General features: G+C 42.6%; 1 protein-coding gene across 6 annotated transcripts in view; it reads right to left on the bottom strand.

Moving 5' to 3' along the window:
• The window catches only part of samd11 (sterile alpha motif domain containing 11), a 96,358-nt gene that overhangs the window by 18,817 nt on the left and 53,399 nt on the right, over positions 1–24,142 (bottom strand). For all 6 annotated transcript variants that reach the window (XM_033629520.2, XM_033629516.2, XM_033629515.2 and 3 more), the window contains 3 exons: positions 22,170–22,345; positions 11,585–11,694; positions 4,001–4,093 (listed from right to left, as the gene is read on the bottom strand). In XM_033629520.2, the coding sequence (XP_033485411.1) occupies positions 4,001–4,093; positions 11,585–11,694; positions 22,170–22,345 (379 nt within the window). The remainder of the gene's footprint in view (positions 1–4,000; positions 4,094–11,584; positions 11,695–22,169; positions 22,346–24,142) is intronic.

Genomic DNA, 24,142 nt, shown 5'->3' with positions numbered 1-24,142 from the left:
TATAAATATTTTAAGAAGTTTAATGAATAAATCAGTTACAGATTTCAACGGAAAAAATCTCACATTTTTAAGCAAATTGTGCCTGCCAGAAGAAAAAAGTCTAAATGTCAGGCAAATCGGCAACAAATTTAATACGACACATCAAGTTGAAGACTCCAGTCAGTCTTGGGAAATATCTGAGAGGAAATGACGATCAGAAGTTTTTATTTTATCAAAAAAATAAAATAAATAAATAGAAGAAATTCATGTAAAATAGTTTCATTTTGGGACTGTGAACGTAGTTCAAAATTAAAACTGAACTATAAACATGAATTTTGTTGAAGTGAATTTTTCAGCTGTGTGAACAGATTTTCTGAATGGAGAGCTCATGAGTAATTCAGAGCACTCTGAGCTTTCTACAGATTCACAATTCAGAGAGAAGGAATGCTTTTTGGTAATTCCGGACGATAAGACAGGTGTATATTTTTTAGGATGAAAACAGTTTCTTAGGCAGTTCTAAAAAACATCACAACATTCAATCAGGACACACTGCCATAGGAAAAAACACCACAAAGTGAAGAACTAACCAGAACTCATTTTATACACCCTCTGTCTTGCATATATCAGACGATTACTGCACTCTGATGTGAATGCTTCCTCAGTTATCAGCCAAAATACATGCTTGTGCAGATTATTCATTAAAAAAATCCCTGATGGATTGGAAACCTCTTCAGATGTAGATATATACATGCAGCAATGCATTGTTAATGATCTGAGCCTGACCCTCGCATGAACTCACTATTTGATGCGAGGGAAAGCAAAGCAGTAACCCTGCAGTAACATTCACATAAGGTTAAAGGTTATAAGTAGGGTTGTTTTACTGTACTGTCTTTTGGCCTTTTTTTAATACAGACTACAGAAAAAGGCTCAGCTTCTTCCATCAAGTGTGTATTTATGTGCACTGCTGTGCTGTGTTTAAGGTGTTGTGAAGGTGATGTGGTGTATGATATCTATCTAGCTGTCAGTCCCCACACTTAATCTCTCTCTCTGACCTCCCTCCTCCCTCTCTCTGTCAATAGTAACATGATCTAAGGTAAGGGTGGTGGGGGATATGGGGAGGTGGTTTGGGAGTTAGAGGAGGGAGAAAGAGGATGAGGAGGAGGAGGAGGAGGGAGAAGCAGAGGAAAGCAGGGGTTATTTTTACCACCCTCCTTCTTATTGAAACCTGAGCCTGGCCCCGGGCAGGCGAGCAGGAGTGGCGCTGAGGAGCGGAGGTGGGTTGGAGGTGGTGGTGGGGGAGGAAGCAAGCACGCAAGCATCTCTGTCTCCCCCGCCAAGCTTCAGCTAATCCACCCAAGGTCCTCAAGTGTGTGTGTGTTTGTGTGTATGTGTGCGCACGCAACTTGTCTGTGACTGTCTGAAGTTTTCTCGCTCTCTAAACACAGCAGGGGGTGCCGACTTTGCAACAGAAAGAAAAACAGACATCATTTACACAGCGGCATCCAATCTCTCTGGCTCCATCCCTATGCTACCCTCTCTGTCTCTCTCACTCAATCTATTTCTCCACCTGCATTAGTCATTAAGGGATAATGTGTGTCGACGAACTTGCAGGCAAGAAGACACGCGTAGATAACACTTGCACACATACAGAGACACATGCAGGTGCAGAGTCGGGGTCTGAATGTGGACAGAGCTCAAGGTTAAGACACAGGATCAGCAGTGTTGTGAAGTGGCTTAAATGCATTTCTCTGGACAGCCGGCTGCACACACACTTACACATAGTCACACAAACACTCTTCTTTATCTGTCTCGCTTATGCAAATACTCCTCAAAGGAAGAATATGTGCAAGGCGTATACAGGGGTTGTTTGCTTTAAAAGCCAAAAACCTAACCACACAGGCACAAGAACACAAAGTCAAAATAAAAACACACAGCCCCATTTGCCTTAAAAGGAAGCCAAGTCACAGTGCACAAACAGACACAGACGAGTACACACACACACACACACACACACACAACACACACAACACACACACGTACTCACACAAACTCACATCCACAAAAACCCATGCATCATTCAGAAGCTGGGTTATGTCTAAGTAAGACTATAATGGCCAGGAATGAGTGCTTCTCTACAGAGAAAGAGGCTCCAGGCAGGCTGCCGTTGGTCAAATGTCACCCAGAGGGCAAAGGTCAACACCAGGATGAGTCTGAGCTCCTCACAGCTAAATCTGCACTTACACAAATACTCACACCCATCTATTTATTACACAGAATTTACCACCATAAAATAATACATTACCCACATGTCAAATAATCACAGCTATTTGTATCACTGTGTGTGTGCTGATGATGTTTGGCTTACACCAGAGTGTGTGTGTTAATGTGTATGCATGTTGTTCAGGTGTCTCCAGAGATGAGGCTGGATGTGCGGCAAGCTGCCCTTGGTTTTGTGGTTTTGCCTGCTGTATAATGCATCAGTCAGGAAGTCTTTCTCAGGAGCCCAGAGAGACAGGCCCAGTGGCTATGCCGGCACCACACCGGGCGCCCGGTTTCACGCCGCATGAGGGAGGTATGAATAATAGAGGATGGTGACCGGATTGTAGCACTACAGAGGGGCATTGTCTTGCCAACGTATGCCTTCTCAAGATCCGTTATTTATGTTGCTCTCGTAGAGCAGATGAAAAGGTAAAAAAGTGTGCGTTAGGATCGGCTGCAAAAATTTGATTCTATATACAGAGGCTATTATCAAAGCCAGTGGTTCTCAACCTTTCTCGTGTCAAGGACCCCTATATTAATACACATTTGATAAGATTTTGTTTCACAGACTGTCTGATTTTGGCTGTCAGATATGATTAAGACCAGAATTCTATAGCTGTCAACTACAGTTGAGAGGATGGCGATGGAGGAAGTGAAACCTTTCATCAGAATAGTCACTCTCATGACTCTTCAGGTGCTTTTCACTATGCTAATGTGTCTCACTCACTCAAGTGTTTATCCATCTTAGTGCCTCCCAATGACAATGTGAGAGAGAGATGCAAGAAAGAGATGCACAGGATACACCTGTGTTTTCTCTGAGCTCCTCCAGAAGCCTCGACTCTCTCCTCACTCTTTGTCTCCTCGAGGTGCTTTTAAGATAATAGAAGATCCTCCATGATGGCGGAAAAGGACAATTTCCCAGTAACAGAAGGAGACAGGGACATGGGGAAGTAAGCATAATAAAAAGCACCTTTACTCGCTTCTATAGAGTATTAAATAGTGGAAATAAACTATTCCCCATTTTTATGGGGATCTCCGAAACTCCTGCAAGGTGCCCTGGGAGATCCCTAGACCCCTGGCTGATGACCACTGGTCTAAGATATTATGTCATTTAGGAATTATATTACTGTATGTGCTGCGTTCACATTGAAAACTGTGAAAAGTAAGGCCTGATGAGTAAACTAACGATTCCAGTCATTCCACATGGAAGAAAAAGTTGCTGTAGAGTTTTTAAATGTCACGTCTCAATGTTTTGAGCACCACAAATTATTCTTTTGTGGTGCACAAAACATCCATCTTATTAGAGCAGCAGCAGAGTCTTCCAAACAAAACTCAGTAGGTGTCTTCATGGTTCCATACGGATAATAATATGTGAGATAATACTATGTTTTGGTAATTTTGGGTGTACTGAACCTCTACTGACTTCCCCTAATGTGTGTGTGTATCAAACTGTGAGTGTACGAGAGAGGAATGGGTTAAAAGAAATAATGGCATCGAAGTGTCTTCAAGTATGTGAGAAACTGAGACTGTGTGTGTAGGTGTGTGTGTGATACTAACCCTAACACACTGACCACCAGCAGCCAAACCAATCACACCTCATGCCTCCCTCCTCTTTACTCTGCAGCTTCCTTCCCCTCTCTTTCACTTAAACACTCAGCCATCCTGTCTTCCCTACTACAATGTCCACTCGTGTCCTTTCAGAAAACATGTGTCTACGCACATCTGTAACGTCACAACACACAAATAGTCTGCGTGGTCTTACCTTTGGGGGATACGCTACGTGACTTCTTGCTGTCAGAGGGACACTCGCTGCTGCTGTTGGGAGAGAAGCTTCTTCTCTTGCCTAGAAGGTCATCTGTAAACACAGAGAGAGAGACAAGAGCAGTCAGTAAGAAGACTGTAGTAAAATCTTGATATTGCCGCTTTGCTCTATGCCTACCTGTGTACATGGCAGTGGCTTTGAAAATGCAGAGTTAGAAGAGAGAGGGTAAAAAAGGAGCTAAAGAGAGGAAACAAGTGATAGGTGGAGGGGAAGAGAGAAACAGAGCGAGTGAAGCGAGCCACGGGCGTCTGGAGATGTGCCTGTTCTGTCAGATATGAGAGGGGGCCTGCACCGCCGTGGATGACAGATCTGCCCAGCTCATTCACGTGTGTGTGTTTGTCTATCTGAAGGAGGGAGGAGGGCTCTGTCTCTCTGTGTCTCCTCCAACGTCTCTTTCCAACAGTCTGTCCTCAAGTGTTATCACTGCTCTTCCTCTCTCCTCTCTTCTTTCTTCACTTTTTCCAGATGTTGGCACAAAAGCCTCTGACTGAGCTAAAGTGCATGAGAGCCTCTCAGCTGCTTGAGAAATCCCTCTCAGCCGACATTATGACTATATCATGTGTTTATTTTTAGTTTTTGTACCTCCACGACAGCTACTCCCCTCTCTCTTGTTGCTGTCCTCCCCTCATAAACACACTTCGGATCTTCCTCTCATTTCTCCATCTGCTTCCTTCTCTTTCTCCTCTAGGTGTGTTTGAAACCTCCTCCCATCAGGAGTTCTTTCTCTCCTCCCATTAACACCCACCCTGCCTCCGTCTCTTCCTCTCTGCTCTCCCCCTACCTCCTCCCCTGCCACCATAGAGGAGCATCTAGTGTACAATTACAGCACCCCCTACTGCCTCCTCCTCCTCCTCCTCCTCCTCCTCCTCCTCTCCTCCCCTCTCATCCCTCTCTTCCTTCCCGCCCAATCGCCTCACCTCCACCCCCCTCAAACACACCTCAAATCAATACGGGCCTAATCAGCGAGAGAGGGGATGCAGAGCACATTGCACGCAGCGCCGGCAGGAAGGAAAAAGCCGTTTGTCATTGCTCTATCTTTCTCTCTCTCTATCTATCTTTCTTTCTTTCTTTCTCTATTTCTATCTCATGCACCTCTGCTTTTTCTCTGACTCCGTTTCTTCCTCCACACAGACAGCCAAGCCACAGCAGCAACTGTTTCCCTCCTTTCTCTTTTCACTCGCTTTCTCTCTCTCACTTTTTGGTGCTTATTTTTAGGGATGGTGGGGGGAGTGTTTTTTCCCCCCTCCCTCGAGAAGAACGGTTCTTCTCTCTTTCTCCGTCTCCCTTTTTCAACAAAGCAATTTTTCATCATTTGCACAGCATGTGTAAACATTGCGGAGAAACACTGAACATGGTGTAAAAAACACAAGGTAATTTCATAGCAATACCCAAGCAAACAACATTTCTGTCATGTGTCCACTCCTGATATTATTGTTACCTTAGCAACGCCTGGACAGTCATCTACAGAGAAGTAAAGCTGGAGTGCAGTCTGACCTTTAACCCTTAACCTATCACCCAAACTTATGCTCTTTCTTCTCTATAACAAGGCACAGATAGACAGGGAGCGGAAAGAGACAGAGAGACACTTAGACAGGACTCAGAGGATTTTGTTGGGCTGCTGAAGGAGCCCTGGTGTTGATGAGAGGGCGAGCATGGAACGAGAAAGGGAGAGACAGGGAGAGGGGGGAGGTTCACTAATGATCCAGTGTTTGATGTTGCCTCTCAGGTCCTGAGGAGATCCACTCCCTATACTATCCTAAGGAGACCGTGTGGGGAGGAGGGAGGGGGGCTAATGGACAAGTGCATGCACACACACAGACACACACATACACATATACTGAATGTCTTTCACAATTCCTACTTTTTCTGTCATCTCTTTTATGATATGTCACTCTGTTTTCTTCTCATTTTCAAAATCATGTTCAGTCTATTTCTTTCACAGGCCCTCTCACAAAAAAGACAAACACAAAAAGGTCTCCATCTATCCTATTAGTGAAATATTAACAAAGAGAGAGAGAGAACCCCCATTAGTTAAACCCCCTCTTCTTCCAAACACACACACACACACACACACACACACACACACACACACACGCTTACACCCACACCCAGAGTCTCTCATGATCAAACACACACTTGAGTCGTCTCTTGAGCCGACCTCACTCAAGACACTGCGTCTCCTGAGCGAGTGCCCGAGGGCCAGAGATTTGAGGGCGGAAAGCTTTTAAAGCCAATTAAATGGGGCTTCTTAGAGCTCCGGCGCTCCCTTTTAATGCCGAACCCTGAGCTCTGCTAGCGTCTATGCTAACCCTTTTACTCCCACTAACACTGCTTACAGTCAAGTTTGCTACCCCGGGCATTTCCCTATCACCTGATTGTTAATAATGCTGAAGAATTAGTGGTTATGGAGTCAGGAGTGTACCGTGATTTTAACTGTCAAAAGAGTGTAATAATTAAGTGCAAACAGCATTAACAGCTATGCCCTCTGTTTCTGCCGTTTCTGGTAAACAGTCTACAAGCGAACTTTTTTTCGACCACCCAATTCCTCCTTGCTAGTTAACCTCTTCCTTATCTGCTGTTCCTCCCGCTGAGAGAAAAGAGGGATGAAAACAGACAGAGAAAGAGGAAACAGCAGGACCTAAACCACTTCTCTTTCATGTGACACCACCAGGGCAAACCATCAGGCAGGCATTCCTCTTTCTTTCTTACTCTCTGATTTCCTCTCCTCCCTCAAACTTTAGTCCTCTTCCTCTCCACTCTCCATCCCATGGAGCGTGGTGACAGCTCAGACAGCCAGACTCCTTAATTCCTCTCTTACTCCGTTAATCTGTCATCTTTATCAGGCCGGGGAGGGGGGGCCGTGTGGAGAGAAGGGGGGGGGAGTGACAGGCGGGGACGTGGGGTGGGCCGCCAGCCGCAGCCCCCCGATCAATCTCCACATTACAGCTGACAGAATGGTGCTAATAACTTATTGATCCCCCCTCCATGCGCCGGGGCCTCCGCCGGCCCTGAAAGCCCTGCCATTGATTGGCTTACAGGCCGATGCAGCTGGGAGAGGGAGGGGAGGATGGGGGAGGAATGGGGGTGGGTGATGGAGATGGGGAGAGAGGCGCCTCTGCTCACGCTGAAGAGAGGATGCGCCATCGCCAACACGTGCAAACGTACACACACAGAACCATGGCTTCTCAGATTGTCATGCTCAATGTCTTTTTAACAGGAAGAGAGAATTTAAGGCAGAAAACTAAAGAAGAAGAAAGGAAATCACGGAAAGACAGGGTTGGTACGTGTGATGTATGGCTGACCTTACAGTCTGTTAAATCTGTGACACTGTCACATGAATAAATGTCCCCTTTGCAATACAGTAAAGTTACATAACACAATAAACTGAACCTAAAGGCTATTTATGCAAGCTTTTATTTTGTCGGCTGCAGTAGGTCCTTCCTGTAAAAATCGTCTGCACAAGAGGTGATGTTTCCAGCAGCAGTAACACAGGGTCCTGAGCTGAGTAAGTTGTAAATTACTCAATTCTTTGTTTTAAGCATAAGATTAAATGGATGGATGGAAAAAAGGTGAATCTAACCTGAGCATGACTAACAGCTCACAACAAAATCCTTCTGATAAAGTATATTTATGTTTTTGATCACCTGTTGGCCTCTGCCATTCTTAAATGTACTCTTATCTCTTTAATGTGTCATTACAGCGTTCAACTGCTTCTTCCTCGTACAGCTGCTTTGCTAGGCAACTGCTCTTGTCAGAATATGCATATTAATATTCTGCTCAAGTCAATGTTCAAGCCACAAGTTATTAATGCTATTAAAGTTTTAAAGGCATCATCAAACAACTCTGTTGGATTTCTATTCAAAATGGAAGTCACAAGATTTTCACAGGTTCACTGACTGATGTCAGTACTGTAACAGTACCTCTGATAACAGTGAAATCTGAAGTGCTACTTAGCAATGCATTACTCTAAACATGAACAACACAAAAAGTAGCTTGTCCAAACTTTAAAAAAGCATTGAATCAAATTCAACTTTAAGGATGAAGGCAAAATACAGTCGACACTTGTCTATTATGAGGTGACCTTTAGAAATGAAATGCAAAAAAACAAAGACACCAATCACTGCCCCAAAGATGATGTGAAAAAACACACACAGACTGGACTTACTACACTGAAACTTCTGTTCTGATTTCCTTTAAGTGCTCTAAAGGAAAAAATAAGTATTCATTTCACTATTTACTTGACTATTTTGGCATCTGTGAATTTCATCTCTTGACAGATGGGTTAGCATGTCTTTATGAATAATAACCCTGAGAAGCCATTTTGTTATGGCAGTGCGATTACATTCCTGTTAAGCAGTGGGATGTTTTAAAATATTTACGACCCACATTTCCCTTCTTGCTTCTGTGTGACAGAGCTAATATCATCAGAAATCCTGGAGTGTTTCCTTTGTTTAGAATTGGCTTTCTATGCTAATCGTGCAATAATTAGCCAGTAATACTTTAAAAGCAATCCTCGCTCACAATCAGGTTGGAAAAGAAAGGTCTTGCACAAACACGCTGCAGATTCACACGCAAGCAAACATCTAAAACCAAGCATTTAAAACCACACACGGAAAGGTGCGCACGCTCAAACACACATACACACACAAAAATGTGCTCAAGCCCCAAACCACTGCTACAACCCCCCAACCACACACACACCGACAGGCTGTAACTGCCTCTGGGAGTCTGAGTGCAGGGAGCAGAGAAGAGAGAGAGTGGCGGTCCAAAAACACCTTATCTGCCTGTTTGAGTCTCCGGTCTGACCGCAGAGCCACGGTTTACAGTCTCCACAGGCAGCCAGACTCTCAGCGTCGGCGCCCCTGCTCTGCCCCTCCCTCCTCCCTCCCCTCCACCTCTCACAGAGCCTCTGAATAGCCAGCGGCTGGGGAGTGAGAGAGCGAATGAGGGAGGGAGAGGAGAAGAGAGGGAGGGAGGCAGCCCTCCTGTCTGTCCCTCAGATTTAATTAACGGCCCACTCCGGCGCAGAGACGACCCGGCAAGCCTGCTTCCCTTTCCTCCTGACCCACACACACACACAAACAGACGGAGCCGTCCGCCGCCATAGCTGCCGCCTGCCCTCCCCTGATACCACCACCGCACTCATTCATCTCTCTTTCCTCTGTCTCTTTATTTCCAAATGTTTCTTCCATCACTGCATCTCTCTCTCTTTCTGTTGCTGACTTTCCCTTTCTCTTATCCTCAGTTTCTCTCTGTCTCTCAGATTCTCTCCCTCCACAGTTCACTGAATGACGTTTTTGGGAGGGTAAGTCAAACAGGAGAGCTGACTGACAGAACAGAGTAAACACAATATCATAGACAGCGAGCTGCGCTTACCGTCTCCATCTATTTCAAAGTCAAATAATCCACTGCTCTAAAACTTCATACGCATTACACCCACCTATGCATTTGGTCGCAAATTTGAACCTGTGTTGATTCTGCGTGGGCACGCATCTGTATAACTATGTGTTATTTGTGTGTAATTGTGTGTTTGTGTGTCTAATTTCACTGGCAGACAGAATTAGAGCCAGTGGCTGATCGGATTGGACTTGTTTACTGACACGGAGCGAGCCGCTTAGGCAGCCTGTTAAATCTCCCTTTAATGCTCAAACGGACAGATTTTAGGGTCCTGGACCTCCCTTAGCGTAGGCCACACTGTGTTCACCCCTTCCTCGATCAACCCCCACCCACCCACCTCTATCCCCTTGTGTCTTCCTTCATTAAGATAACTACCCAAGGCTCTGATTTCTCCATTAAGTTCAGCGGCTGATTAGGCCAGTATTTGGGTGGAAATCCGTCCCAAACCGGGGTTTAAGACACTGACTGGGCTGGCTGTTGAGCAGTCTAATACCCTCCACCTTCCACCCACCCCGCCTGATATCACAGGCACCGTATGGACAATTAATCTGGCAGACAGAGGAGATGAACACACAGAGAGAGGGTATGGAGGTGTTGGGTCTGGGCTGATTATGGTACTAGCTGTGCCTCTGGCTAATGTTGTAAGAAAGGACAGGGTCAAAGCCAGGGCAACAGCAGAGCAAAGGTATGGCCTTTACTGATTAAAAGACATCTCATTTGTTAATTAGGGGAAAAAGTGTTTGTTAAAATGTGTTTATATTTGCTGGTGTCTTTTTTTCAGGATCTGTATTTTAGATATACATCTTTCATGTGGGCCAAAGTCAGCAGATACTAGAAAAAAAGGCCAAGTATTATGGGTTACATCCATAATAATCACTATAATTTCAGTGCTATTTCATGTCTTAGCTTCTCATTTTGTTTTTTACTTGTGTGATTTTCTTTGATGCATATTTAATGAGCATTGTTAGAGGGAGCCTGAGATGCAAGATTTTTATGTCTAACAACTGTTTCACTGTAATTGATGTGCATATGAAATTAAAGAACTTGAAACTAATGGTGCTAAATGGCTAAAGACAACCTACTTTTATTTTAAATAAAATGATAAGAGGTGGCAAAAAGAGGTGTCTCAATATCTTAATTAAAAATATAATCTTTTTTTCCTCAATGTGCAAATGGGCCCTTTTTACATTTTTCAAACTTCTAACACAAATATACATATCTTTATATAACATGTCCATCAGTATCTCTTCTTTCATGTGGTAGAACATTAATAAAAGACATGCTGACAAGCATTTTAATCTGTAAAAAATCCTCCAACAACATTAAGAATACATTTTAAAATCAGTGCCAACATCAGAGTTGAGACAAAGTTCATAGTCAACAACAAAACTTAGGACCGAAGTGTGACTCATACCAGTTAAAACTGTTTCAATAAGTACTGAAATTATAAAATTTTAAAGATGGATTATTATGAGCTTGTGTTTGGGTTGCTTGTGAAGCACTGTTGCCTTGTTGGGATATGGTACACGACATAAACAAATGTCATGAAAATGGGTAACACTAAACCAGTGGGGCAGAAACATCCAGTGCAGTAGGTTGATAGCTGAACAGTGTTATCCACAGAGGCGGCTTTCCAAACATATGTGTCTAATGGCGGCACAATATCCTCATACAAGCTACTTGACAAATAGCTGTGATTAAATGCTGTCTGTGCTCTATCTGTAAGCTGTAAGAAAAGCTCTTAGCACATGCACACCATGGTTCCTCTGCTCACATGAAACTGGATTAATGGCAAACAAAGCTATTTATTCAGAGGTAATTTAAAACAGGGGGTTTAACAAAAATCCTGGAGAGCGGCAGAGAATGTGGGAAGAACATTAAGTAATCAACTTGAGAGCGACCTTCAGGAATGAGTAATAAGCTTATGTTAAATTCCCCCAAATCACACAAATTAGGGTAAATTAAATGGGTAATGGAACGTTTACATATGTTACAGGAGATGTAAAGGGGGATATATCATCTGCCTGGGTGCAAAGGAAGAAAGAGAATGAATGAAAAATGAAAGAGAAAGAAAAAAGACATCCTGACACAATCACACATACACACACAGCATCACTTGGGTCCTACCTGTGTGTCCAGTACTGGTGTTGTGGTCAGAGGCTGACTGGCCCTCGGGCATGCCGTGCTGTCTGGTGTGGTGCAGGTTGGAGATGATTGTAGAGAGGTCACTGTCACGACTGTAACACACACACACACACACACACAGAGGAAAGAGAGGATACATACGTTTAAAAGCAGCCTCAAACAAACTTAATTCCACAATGCAATCCAAACCAGTGTGTGATAAAGCAGCAGTGCAAACATTCAAACTATTTCACACACTACTTACCACAGAAATCCTCCATCCAGATAGCACTGTCCTCTCAAAAATGCATACCTCCACACAGACTCAGCAGCTACAAGTGGCTGTCCTGTCAACTGGCTCTTAGCTCTGTGGTGTGTAATACACTGTGACAGACTACCGCATCCAGCACTTTTGGGTCTCATCCCTTCTCATCTTCCACACTAAGATGCATTAACGAACATATTCACAACTCATAAGTAGTTTAGCAGCTTAAAACCTGATTATGGCTCTTTTTTAACTCAGGCCGCCAAGTGCTGTTTTAGAGAAATATGGCAATTGAATAATGTGAAAAGGCAGATGATGAAAAACAGAATATTAATCGAGCCTTGAACAGGTCTTACTTACTTATTAGGAATGTAATATCTACAAAGCAACACAGTGAATCTGAGGTATATGACACTGGACTTCGGGTCTTCTTTCCTATCGTCATGTCTACACCTCAGCTGTCCACAAGAGTCTCCCAAACTTGCTGCCCTGCCCTTCAGCACTCAAAGGAGGAGCAGGAGAGAGTTTATAGATTAGGCCCAGATCTGGTTGGAGCCACTCTGCCCTTCCAAAGGCTTCACCAGCCGCCTTTCTAACCTCCCCACACCAGTGGACCCAAACAACTGTGTCATGGAGGTATTTCATTTGCAATCTGATTACCATCCTGATCGCATTAAATGGCATAATGATGGGAAATAGGCGCTTAGAGTTTGAGGGGAGTATAGCAGACGTGCAGTACCAGTGCAGTCATAGTGTAATGGCAAACAGCTTGTGTGGTAGGAGAGGTGCAGGGTTAAATGCTTTTTAAGTTACAGTCTAGATATCATTCACTGTTAAATGACTGTGACATATAGGCTGCATGGCAGAGCCTCCCAAAGCCTTAAAGAATAGGAAACTTCCTGAACACCATCATTTTGTCCACAAAATAAGCCCTAAAAACATGCAGTATTTAAACATGTCAGTTTGATGGTATCAGCATCCTCTCGTGTCAGCGGGAATCTCGTTTATAGGCTAAACTGGCAACTTTATTGAAAGCAGAATCATCTATGAAGGGGGTCTGGTATGACACAGCAAGCACAGTTTATGGGACAGAAGCGGTGAATGGTTCTTAGCTGCCACCACTATGACGAGGCCACACTGTTTGCGGCTGCTGGATTTGGGTTTTTACAGTCCCATGATTACAGGCTCCCACTGTAATGTCAGGCTGTCGGTCGCCAAGCTGTTTTCCACACGCTAACAGAAAAGATGAAGGAAAGCATGGAGGGCCTAATGCTGGCCATGCTGGCTTCACCAGTCACCTTTCAGTCACAGAGAAGCAATGACTCAGAAAACAGTCTCAGACAAAACAGTCCCCACCGGTTGCTAGGCAAGGAGACGCTTGATTGGCCTGTGACTGCAAACTTTTTAGACTAATGATAGACTCCTTTTTTTAGAGTGCAACTTGCTAAAATTAGTAGCTATCTGTGTCTGAGGGCCCAATGGTTTTCTTCAAAAAGAAAATGAGATGCAGGGTTTCTTTAAATTGTGCCTAAAGTCATATAATAATCCATCTGCATCACCCAGAGACTCCGACAAAACACACATCACACACACTGCAGTTACATGCTCCACTGTAGGAAACTGCAGCCAAATCTATCAACCAGCTAGCTGCGTAATAACACCACCCTCTGTCCATCATTTAAAGTGATCATGATAATGCCATCCTGAACTTCTCAGAGAGGTGATGGGGTTATTATCCCGTGGCAAAGTGGTCGCTCTAAGCCATGAACGGCAAGGACATTGTTAGTGGGGTAATTAGCGCACTTTTCCTGAGCTGTCCCGCCTCGGCTTGGGCTAATGAGGGCCTAGCTCTATCCTCATCCACCTCTGCCCTCCCTCTGTCCCCTCCCCCTCTCTTTCTCTGGGTGGAGGCAAGGTCATACTCAAGCCCTGGAAGATGAAGAGGGGGGGTAGGGGCGGGTCTTAAAACCCAGTCACCTGAGTCAGCGCTCCCTAAGGAGCTCCTAAGACCGGGGTTAGCTGGGAAGGATGGGGGCCTCAGAGAGGATGGAGGGGGGGGTTATATCGTGGCTGTCGGGCCTGATAGCAAAGGAGGACATGAGCTGCGTTCTTATCACCCAGGTGCACGCCGGAGACAATCATCTCATCCTCAGCTCATCCCTAAACTGGTCAATACCTCTCATCTCCGGCCGCAGGACAGACACACTGACCCAGACGCTGGGATGACTAATATGTGCTAATACTCAACGTCTGTTAGGGATACTACTGCTATCCAATATTACTGAGATGATACCATGAAGTCTTTATAACTAATCACATTTCTACGAGGGATGGCTGTCAATTTATAATAGTTGATAGTGGTCTAAATATGATAGTAAAGTTTAGGTACTGAGTTTGGGGAATATAAAAATGTTTTAAACCATTTTCAACTGTGGTTAATAAAGTTTGCCTAAAGTAAATATATTGTCTAAAGTAAGACCTTTTTACTTAGGGTCAGGAAATATCGGATCAAACAATGGGGGCAGGGTCCGACTAAACATCTGATACTTAAAAGTTTTGATACTTGATGCATTTCAGGCGATATACACTTAAATACACTTATTACTTATCAGAACACTTATCATAGGTCAGCCCAGTTGCCGGCACATTTAAAATACCCTGCTTAGGGGACTTAGCACCCCAACAGGGTGTTTTAAGGCAAAACACGATCTTTTCCAAACCATAACCATGTGGTTTTTGTGTCTAAACCCAACCACACATTAACCACGGCGTTGTTGAAACGAGAAGTTTCAACGTATCCGCGACATAATAACATGTAAATGTTATTATGTCGCGGATACGTGACATAATAACATGTAAATGTAACGTATCCAGGGTTTGCAGAAACTTTTAATGCCAACATTTTTTCTGTTGACAGGTTGCACAGTCCCTGTTATATCTTCACAGTTGCATTAAATATAGTAGGTATTGCTGAATCATGCAATGCCATACAAACTAATAAAATGCCATAAAAACTGCCAGTCAAAATTTGTCTTCCAGATCACTTGTTCCTTTTGTTAAGAAAAGGTTGTGCTCCATTGTTCCGTAGGCGTTGCTATTCAAAATGGTCCAAACAACATGAAAAAAACTTTTCTCCTGGCAAAGGCTGTCGACTCAGTATAAATGCCCAGTAGTGGCCTGCTGTGGCATTGGCACGCGGAGCTGAGGTGGCGGGGCTGGAGGTCACAGTGTGAGCTGGCAGCCCGGGCACCCTGACGCCATGTCTCACACTACCACTGGGAAAGTGCTGACAGACAGACAGCAGGGATGTGAAGGTGGTGGAGTGGAGGAGGAGAGAGAAAGAGAGCAAGAGAAGAGAGAGGGAGAGAGAAAGACAGGTCGCAAGCGCTGCAACATCTGGTGCTCGCAGGTTTACTGTATACCCTTCTCTGCTCTCAAGACAACAGGGCAAACACACAGCCAACGCCAACCTGCACAGGTGGCCCACAGCAACATTCAAATACTACTAGGCAATATGTAATATTCAACAACCACAGCATGGTGAGATACGGACTTGGGCAAAATGTTGAGAGAAATAAGGAATGAATAAAGTTGCTCTGATGCTCCACAGGAAGAAAATATAATGAAAGTCTTTCATTTTATGTAAAGCTTTAAGCAAGGATATGGATCTGTTTCGTATACAATTTATGTTTTGTTTGATTCCTGCGAGCAACGGAAACACAATTGTCATGCTGCTCACAGTTGGATCGAAAGGCAACCCGCAACTGGGAACCCTGCAAGCAGAGGGGGTAATGAATAAATACAGAAATAGATACATAAATAAGTAAGAGTAGCCTGGCTTCACTTGGGCTTCACTTCTCCTTGTTGTTCCTCTGCTGTACAGGCTGACATGAGGTCGATAAGGCAGCCAAGGGAGGAAAGAAAAGTACAATGGAAATAGAATACGGTAAGGCCGCCATGTTGCATTTAAGTTCCCCTGCACTGAGCCATGCACACACTGCTGGTTCTACTGTAAATATCTCCTCTGGCTCACACTTTGAGCTATTATGTCTTTGTTTTTCTAATTCTGTTATTTGTATCGCTAATGTATTACACAACAGTTTTAAGGGACATTTCTATGAAAAAAGGAAACCTGTATTTACAGTGAGTGATAGTTTTGAGGTTGTCAAAGAGCACACTGTTGTACTGTAGGTGCTGTATGAAAGGCCAAAGCTCTTAATATCTTGGCAGATTTAAACATACTGTATGACAGGATGTACTTAATAGTAAACACCGTCCTTTACATGTGGAAATGATGAACCTCACGCTTCAAACCAACGCCAAATCTGAAACTAAATTGCTGGAACAGCGCTGACCATCTTTCTGCTGATCCTCTGTTTTGATAGGGAGTTAACGGACAAAACACTGCTCTATGTGGAAACAACAAGCGTCTTACTGCTAGCCAACGCCCAATCAACTACTAAATTGCTCTGACTCTGTTGCCATGGCAAATGCGTGTAAACAAGGCCAAAAATTCTTGAAGCGGAAAGCTCCTCTAGAAAGCTATAAAACCTCCAAGCTCACTAATTAGTGCTTTAGGGGAGAGCCATTTCCAGTAATTTCACACTGTCCGTGACCTCTTACTGGCATAAGGCAATGACACAGTTGTTCAATAAAGCCAGAGGACAAAATGTCAAACGCAATGGGCGTACAGTGGCTAACTCAGCATCAGTGTCTTTGTCTCTCTGTGGTTATTGTGCAGATTGAGTACAGACCCCCATTAACAAATATGAGCCAATGCTGCTCCATGAAAAGACGTGTTTTCTTACAGCATGGTGGGTTGCAAAGGGAAAAAACACTGTGATACTAAGAAGTAATATCAGATTCTCCTAAATGTTTATGAATCTAAGCTTCTGTTTGCTTCTAATTTCACTAATCTGCCACCCAACAGCGTGAATCTGTGGCAGACACCACAGTTTTCTCTCACTGAACACCAAAGCTCACACTGCCTCAACATTTCACTGGGATCTGCACTATCAAGCAGACAGTTCAAGGATTAACTACGTCAGGGCTGTGTGAATACCACTTTTTGGGCTCTGGAGCTCCGGCAGTAATCAATAATCAATATCTGAAACTTCAGCGAGAGTTGGGGGGTGATAAACATAAACCATGAAGGACTCAGCCAGATATTTTCAAAGATGAACGGCATGCAACACACATCTTTCCGTTTAATTAAAGGCATCCATTTTTTTAGGATTCTGTTATTCTACAGTATTGTTTGTTAAAAACATTTTCCAAAAGGGTTCGTTCATTTTATGCATGTTTGTAATCAAGAGGGGTTTGTTTTTTGGCTTTTTGTGACATAATAACAGCTTGTGACAATTTTTCTTATCATGGATAAATTATAGACCTACATAAATGCTCATAATAATAGGCTCTGAATCTGAGACTGCGCCTGACAAAGCGCTATGAAACAAAGTGTTGAAACAGTTTACTGGCTCCAACTAATTGAAGATTTAAGATTTCTTTTTATAAGATTTATATTTAGTTATAATTTCTTTATTGTCATTTCTCAACAAAAAAGGGTATCTGAATCCCAAAATGGAAAACCAAGTACCTACCCAGCTAATGAATATCCAAAAAGTCAAATAGTCTGGTCCAGCCTTAATCCAGGTCTATCAAAATTACACCCACAATTACCTCAACTGTAACCTTGCTGCAGAAGACCAGCTAGATGTGACATTAGTAGGTTATGCTAAAGTCAGTATGTTGCTTGCTTCAATCTTGTTTACTCCCTGCTGAGTGAACAAACACAGGACAAGATGGCCCTTATGTGAGGAGACCCAGTGTTAGCCTCTGACAAACAGACTATGTTTAAAAAAAAAACAGCTTGGATGTTTTGTGGTTTTGTAAAAAGAAGAATTTGCATATGTAAGTGATCAAGTAGCAAATGGCCTCATGCATGATTGAAAAAGAGAGAAACAGCCTTCGTTTGTTTTCGTGAACGTTAATAATGGGTATGGCGGATTTTTTTTCCCCCTTCTACAAGGCAAAGGCTGAAAGGCAGACGTCAGCGGGTGTAACTTATAAAATCCACAGTGGTTGCTGGGTAATTACCCAGACTCTCAGTCAGCACTTTTCAATCAAAGCCTTGTTATCTACGGCCAACTGAAACAAACACTAAGGTAGGCTTTGTTTTGCCCTTGAGTAAGACACTAAAATCAGAAGATACCGGTATCAAATATTTAGTCCCTGAGATGAAACCCATAAATCAGTGTTAACGAAAGTCAGATACAAACAATCTGCTGCACTGACACCGAGACAATACACCGAGGTGATAACAAAACTAGATTTTGTTTCTACCTTTCGGTTCCTGTGCATTTCACAGGAGCCACACTTTGGTTCTGACACCCCAAGGAGCTTCTGTGTACACTTTATTGTGATAACGATTATTTGGTTGGCTCCGTGATTTGGCAGCACTTCAGTCTCGGGATGCTCTGTGCTTATTCAGCAGGACGAGAGCAGATCTGTGGAGCACCAAGTAAACTAATTACTAATCTGTAAAGCCGTCGAATATTAACACTGATCTGGTTAAAAGAAGGTGGACCGGTGTATAATGAACTTGAGAGGACGTCTGGATGAGAATGATGAGCTATGAAAGCAGCACTTGTTGACACCGACAGACAAATCCTCTTAATGCAAACCCAGCCACCTGAACGAACCAAACAATCTATTCTTTAATGTTTCACACAGTGACATTATATATATTTAACAATGCACAGAAAAACTGCAGTGGAATAGTGTCTCTCATAAGTATCTCATCATGTAATCCCACCTGAAGTTAATTTTTCTGCATGAGGCATTGTGTTAAGATAAAAAACAATGTGAATAAATAATTGCCACATGCCACTTTGATGTGCCAGTGTAGATTAAAGTGCAGTTACAGTAGGTAGGCTGCAGCAACCAAGTGGGTGAGACACGGTGCTGCCGCCAGCCTTGATGATGTGTGGATGAGACAGCACAGATACGCTCACACATGTATACAGAGGCCCTGTATTTTTCACATCCATTGGCCAAATCCAATTTGTTAAGACCCTTCTACGACTCACTTACGAAGCTGCGGTCAATGGAAATCACATTTCCGTGATTGGACATCCCATTATCCCGTTCGTCCAGACCCGCACTGGGGGGATAAAGCAGGGCTGAGACGGATGCCCAGGACAGACCGGAGCTGCGGCTCCAGCGAGTCCGTCGCCTTTCAAAGGGTAAAAGCCTGACATATTAGTCATAAGTGTTCTTTAAATTCATTATCATCTTAACACGCCAGCGGCACAAGTGTCAGGGGGAGGGGAAGCCCTCTTAAATGAGGTTAGTGGATCCATTTAAAGCTTCACAGTTGCCGTGCTGTCCGCCGTGTCACACGCAAGTCTCAAGACATGAAAAACATCCCCTCCTGTAATGAGGTTGCACAAGCTGCTTATAATGCAGCTGGGGACTTTCTAAGGTTAATCAATGAACAGCTTCTGCATTATATCTGTCCATAGCCTGTCATGCACATACTGAGGAATCACAAATCTATGTGATGTTTATTCCAGATCAAAAATGTCTTAATTTCTCTCACTTCAAATGGATCAAAGTACTGACTGTAACACAAATTTAAAAAATTATAATCCCCCCCCCCCTTTTTTTTTTAACTTCATGTTGGTATCAAACAGAGTGCACGGCACCAGAGAGAGCAGCACTGTCCTCAGAGCCTGTTTGATTTATCTTAATGTGGTGACCTCACTGTAACCCTGCATGCGTGTATTTGCATGTATGAAGATGTGATTATTCAAACAGGCTTTTAGTAAATGCAGTCCACATTTTTATGACAAACCCAATCTAGTGTTTATACATCTCCTAAGCACTCTCCACCATCCATTATTGTGGAAAAATTCAGTTCTGAAAATTTGTCAAACAGCCATTTACTGGTTCACACTAGAATGCGACGTTTCACGAGCTGATTTCGGGAATAAACCACTGACATTTCTGAAAACATTTAAGCTGCATTCTAATACATACCACTTGTGGTATTATTATTATTATTATTATTATTATGGTTTGATGCCAACTAGTTCTCACAAATAACAATACTGAATCAAAATTCCTGATTAATATAACAAGACTGTAGTATGACAGATGAGGATCCAGAGACTGTTTATAGATTTGTGCCGGACTGTGCATTTTTAAAGTGGAAACAACTTTTCAACTTGTCCTCCTCTAGCATTTCCAAGTGGTATTACTGTGCGCCACTGACGCAAAGACCACTGGATCACTGTAAATTTTCCTCAGACTCTGGCAACTACCAAGTACACACTGCATTTTTTTCCCCACAGTAGCTTCAGTTGTTTCACCATCCGCTATTTTCGCTACTGGGGATCATAAGTGTAAAGAACTTACACTGACTACATTTACATGTACACTAATATTCCTCCATTATTTCGAAATATGACAGTATTCTGAATTTAGTATGAGTCATGGAAATGGCAAATTCCATTTGGGTATTTCAAATTACGCCTTCTCCGAAAGTAGTATTTTCCGTTAAAACAGAATCTGCCGGAAGCAGTCATGTTTTGGGAGCAGTGGCATTTCAGTGGTGGTTTATACCACAATCTGCAACACTGTTTACAGTTAGATCTGTGCATTGTCATGGATGCATTGTACAAAAACCAACTAGTAAACAGTTTGCAATGCTGGGGGAAAGATTCATGCCCAAAAGAAAAGCCCACATTTGTAGTTGGAAGGAGAATACCACACCTTCTATTTGACATTATGAAAGTCTTGGATATCAACAGATCTTTCAGTAGGCCCAAATATCGCAACACCAAGGTTGTTGAAGCAATGAAAGATGAAGGCTCAAGTCCATTGCTACTGAAAAAAAATCCTATTTTGACACAAAGACACAAAATGGCACAAGCTGCTCAAGCTGTTCCACTGTTCCATATTTTATCATGATAAATGGCATGTTAGGGCGTGTTAATCTGAGTATGCACAGCTGCATATACACGGAAATATTAGTGGAATGTTCATTTTCATTAGCCATGTAAAGAGCTTAGTAGGAATATTGTCTTTTTCGGAATAAGGGCAAAAATCCGAATATTTGGTGCACGTAAACTTAGTCACTGATACTCTATAGTAACTGGGGATAGCTTCTGATAGCTACCGAAGAAAACAAAAGCGCTATCCTCTACCTGTTTTGGATGGCAATGGTTGATGTACTTCCTTTGTGCCATAAACCGAGCCTTCATTTTCCCAAGAGATTGTACCCGGTGGCAGACAGAATTGCATAGTAAAAAGCCAGACTTCTAAATGCTGATGGTGTCAGTATTCTATAGCTATTATACTGTGCAATCAACATTTACCTTATAATGAGAAATTAAAGCAAATAAACTTTGCACCACTCCTTTTTCTTAATCTGAGTCCTTCTAATCAAGTCTAGTTGTGTTTTCCACTCATTTCATACCATCAGCTCTAAAACCTTTTTCGCTGAATTGTTAATTGTGCTGCACAAATAGATGCATATTATATTGAATAGAAATTCTAAAGCTAATTATTTCATAACCATTTCAAAAACTTCTTTACACTTAGCTGAAAAAGTGCAATAACATGACATGAAGATGTAACGACTTCTGAATGTTTTATATCAAACACTCTTGTGATCAACCGCTCCCAAGCAGCAGCACGGGATGGGATGAAACAGACAGTGGTGACTCAGGTGACTCAGTCTTTCAATATCAAGTCAAGACAGATTCACAGAGACTTGGCAGGAGCAACAACACACAAACCAACAAACCAATTAACACTTTCAAAGCTCAGCACACATACTTCCATTAGACACCCCAAAGCAAAAGCTGTAAGTTTATTTTTGAAACAAGGTTCATTGTCTAGTCTCAAAATGAGCCTTTAACACCTCAAAATTATCCTAAAATCACTTTTGATGAAAAAAATACACACAGGTCTGAGGTGTCATTTAAAAACATTGTTACATCCTTCTGCTTTTAGACAGAATCTGACACAACAGAGGACTTATTACTATGAATCATTTTAACAAAAGTGACACCCGAGAGGATAGCTTGATATTTCCCTCCCATGGCAATATCACAAAACAAAATATGGATTTTCAGGCACAATAAAAACCTACGCAATTACGACAATTTGCGTCAGTGCCCAAAGAACACACACAGAAAAAGAACCATGTAGTCAAAAGTCTGGGATATCAACTGCTAGCTGCGACAGGAATAACATGGGATCCAAATATAAACACACTTGCGCTAGCTGTGGCCACAGAAGTCACAGGTGCCTCACCTCTTTCTCATGATACTGTAATGCAACTCGTCCTCCTGTTTGATGTGGGCATGATCTCCACTGGCCCGCTCGCTGCCTTCACTGTCGTCACTGCTGAAGATGGAGGCCAGCTCCTTCTTGGGCACCCGGTTGGGGGGGAGGGGGATGGTGCGTTTCTCGGCCAAGCGCCCGCGGTTCTGCACAACAAGGCACAAAGAAAACGGAGACACTTCAGCAACAGGATTCACATACAGTCTGTCAAATTGTTGTTTAATCTATCCGCAGCATTTCTCTTGTTTTGATCATTTGCCTGAGTCTCTTTGTTGCAGTACGTTGAGTTCTCCCTGCAAATGTACATACAAGATGAATCAAGACTCTAATGCGAAGGGATCATAGTTTTATTTCGCAGTGTTGGCCGGCTATTTTGTGTTTTGTAATCCTGCTTATTAGACACCTCATAAAAGAACACATTAAATCAGTAATTCCCAACCAGGGGAACTTGTACCCCAGGGGGTGCCTCCTACAGTTGCCAGGAGGAAAGTGGAAAGATTGTGGAGCAGCTCTAGGGACTGCAGTTTGATCAAAAATATATATATCCACACATGGAGACGGATGTAACAGCTGACAATACCGGTTAAGATTAATCATACATGTTAATTTGCTAAAAGTGATGGATAATGAGTGGTGATGGGACAGCTGAAATTATTTGCACAATGCAGTGGTTAAATGGTTACAATGATGAAAACATCCAGCCTCTGCCACTTCAAGTGATAACAGAAGGATCCAAACATGACTAAACCATTAAGACAGTTCAACTATATGGAGAAAAATACTGTAACAATATATACTTTTACATAATGAGTGATGTCAAAAATACTGAATTTATCAACACATACCGATTCTGAATATATAAAACTGTTTCAATACTCATTCTCAGCAGTACTGAAACACCAGTACCAGCTGCCTTTCTCTCTCTCTTTCTTATTGTTAATGTTTCCTACAGTCATTCTGCTGCTCCTTACTATTAAGTAAGAAAAATTGTCATCATATTACAGCTTCATTGTATTTGTCTTTTAATAAAAATTGTAACTTAGATGTTGTTAATGTCAATTTTTCCTTGTGGTCTCAAAAATGGTATCAAATACCAATATATTTTCAAGGTACTGTGCCGACATTGGGAATCCCAGTACTGTGACAGCACTAATAGTGTTAAAAAAACATCCAGTTCTAAATTTAAATAAACACATCTGTAACATGACCGGCAGTCTCAACAAAGAGGAACTTGAGATCATCTGACGGGTGTGTGAGTACATCGGAGTTTTGGAACCACTGCATTAAATAACTTTCATTTTCAGAACATCTTCATCAGGACATAAAACAATTTACAAGCTTCCAGCAAAATCTAGTTCAACTGCAAATGACAGAAATGTCAATGTGGCTGGGACCCATGTGTGACACTGACACCAAAACAATATAACCTGCAAGATTGACACTCAGCCTTCAGCTACATATCATAAAGCCATGTGTACGCTCAGTGAATAAATTGTAAAGGAAGACTAAAATATGAAACCAAACTGATGCAGAGAGTGGTTGGTTGGTGATAGAGGTAAGGCGCTTTGGGGTTGCATTTTGATGTATGAAAGGCGCTATATAAATAAAGTTTGATTGACTGATTGAAGGCAGTATGAATATTTCATGTCACAATTGTAGTGATCAAAATGATCACAGATATCAGTATTATCACAGTAGTGTTAAAATGGACACACACTGAAATCATTTAACCAAGTTTTATATTTAAAATCACAGATAAATGGTGAGGACTGGGGTTTAGGTAGTGGTTGGTGGCCATGAAGATGACTCATAAGATTCAAAGTGTTGTCCCCTTTAGGAGCACTTTTCTTTCTGCATATTGTGCAGACAGGGTGACCATCTTCACTCAATTTTCCTTCAGCACTCTTAAACGTAAAAACCAAAATAAGACTACACAAGAGTTA

The sequence above is a fragment of the Epinephelus lanceolatus genome, chromosome 8, assembly GCF_041903045.1.
Source record: "Epinephelus lanceolatus isolate andai-2023 chromosome 8, ASM4190304v1, whole genome shotgun sequence".
Lineage (NCBI taxonomy): Eukaryota > Metazoa > Chordata > Actinopteri > Perciformes > Serranidae > Epinephelus > Epinephelus lanceolatus.
This window is presented reverse-complemented; position numbering and strand designations above follow the sequence as displayed.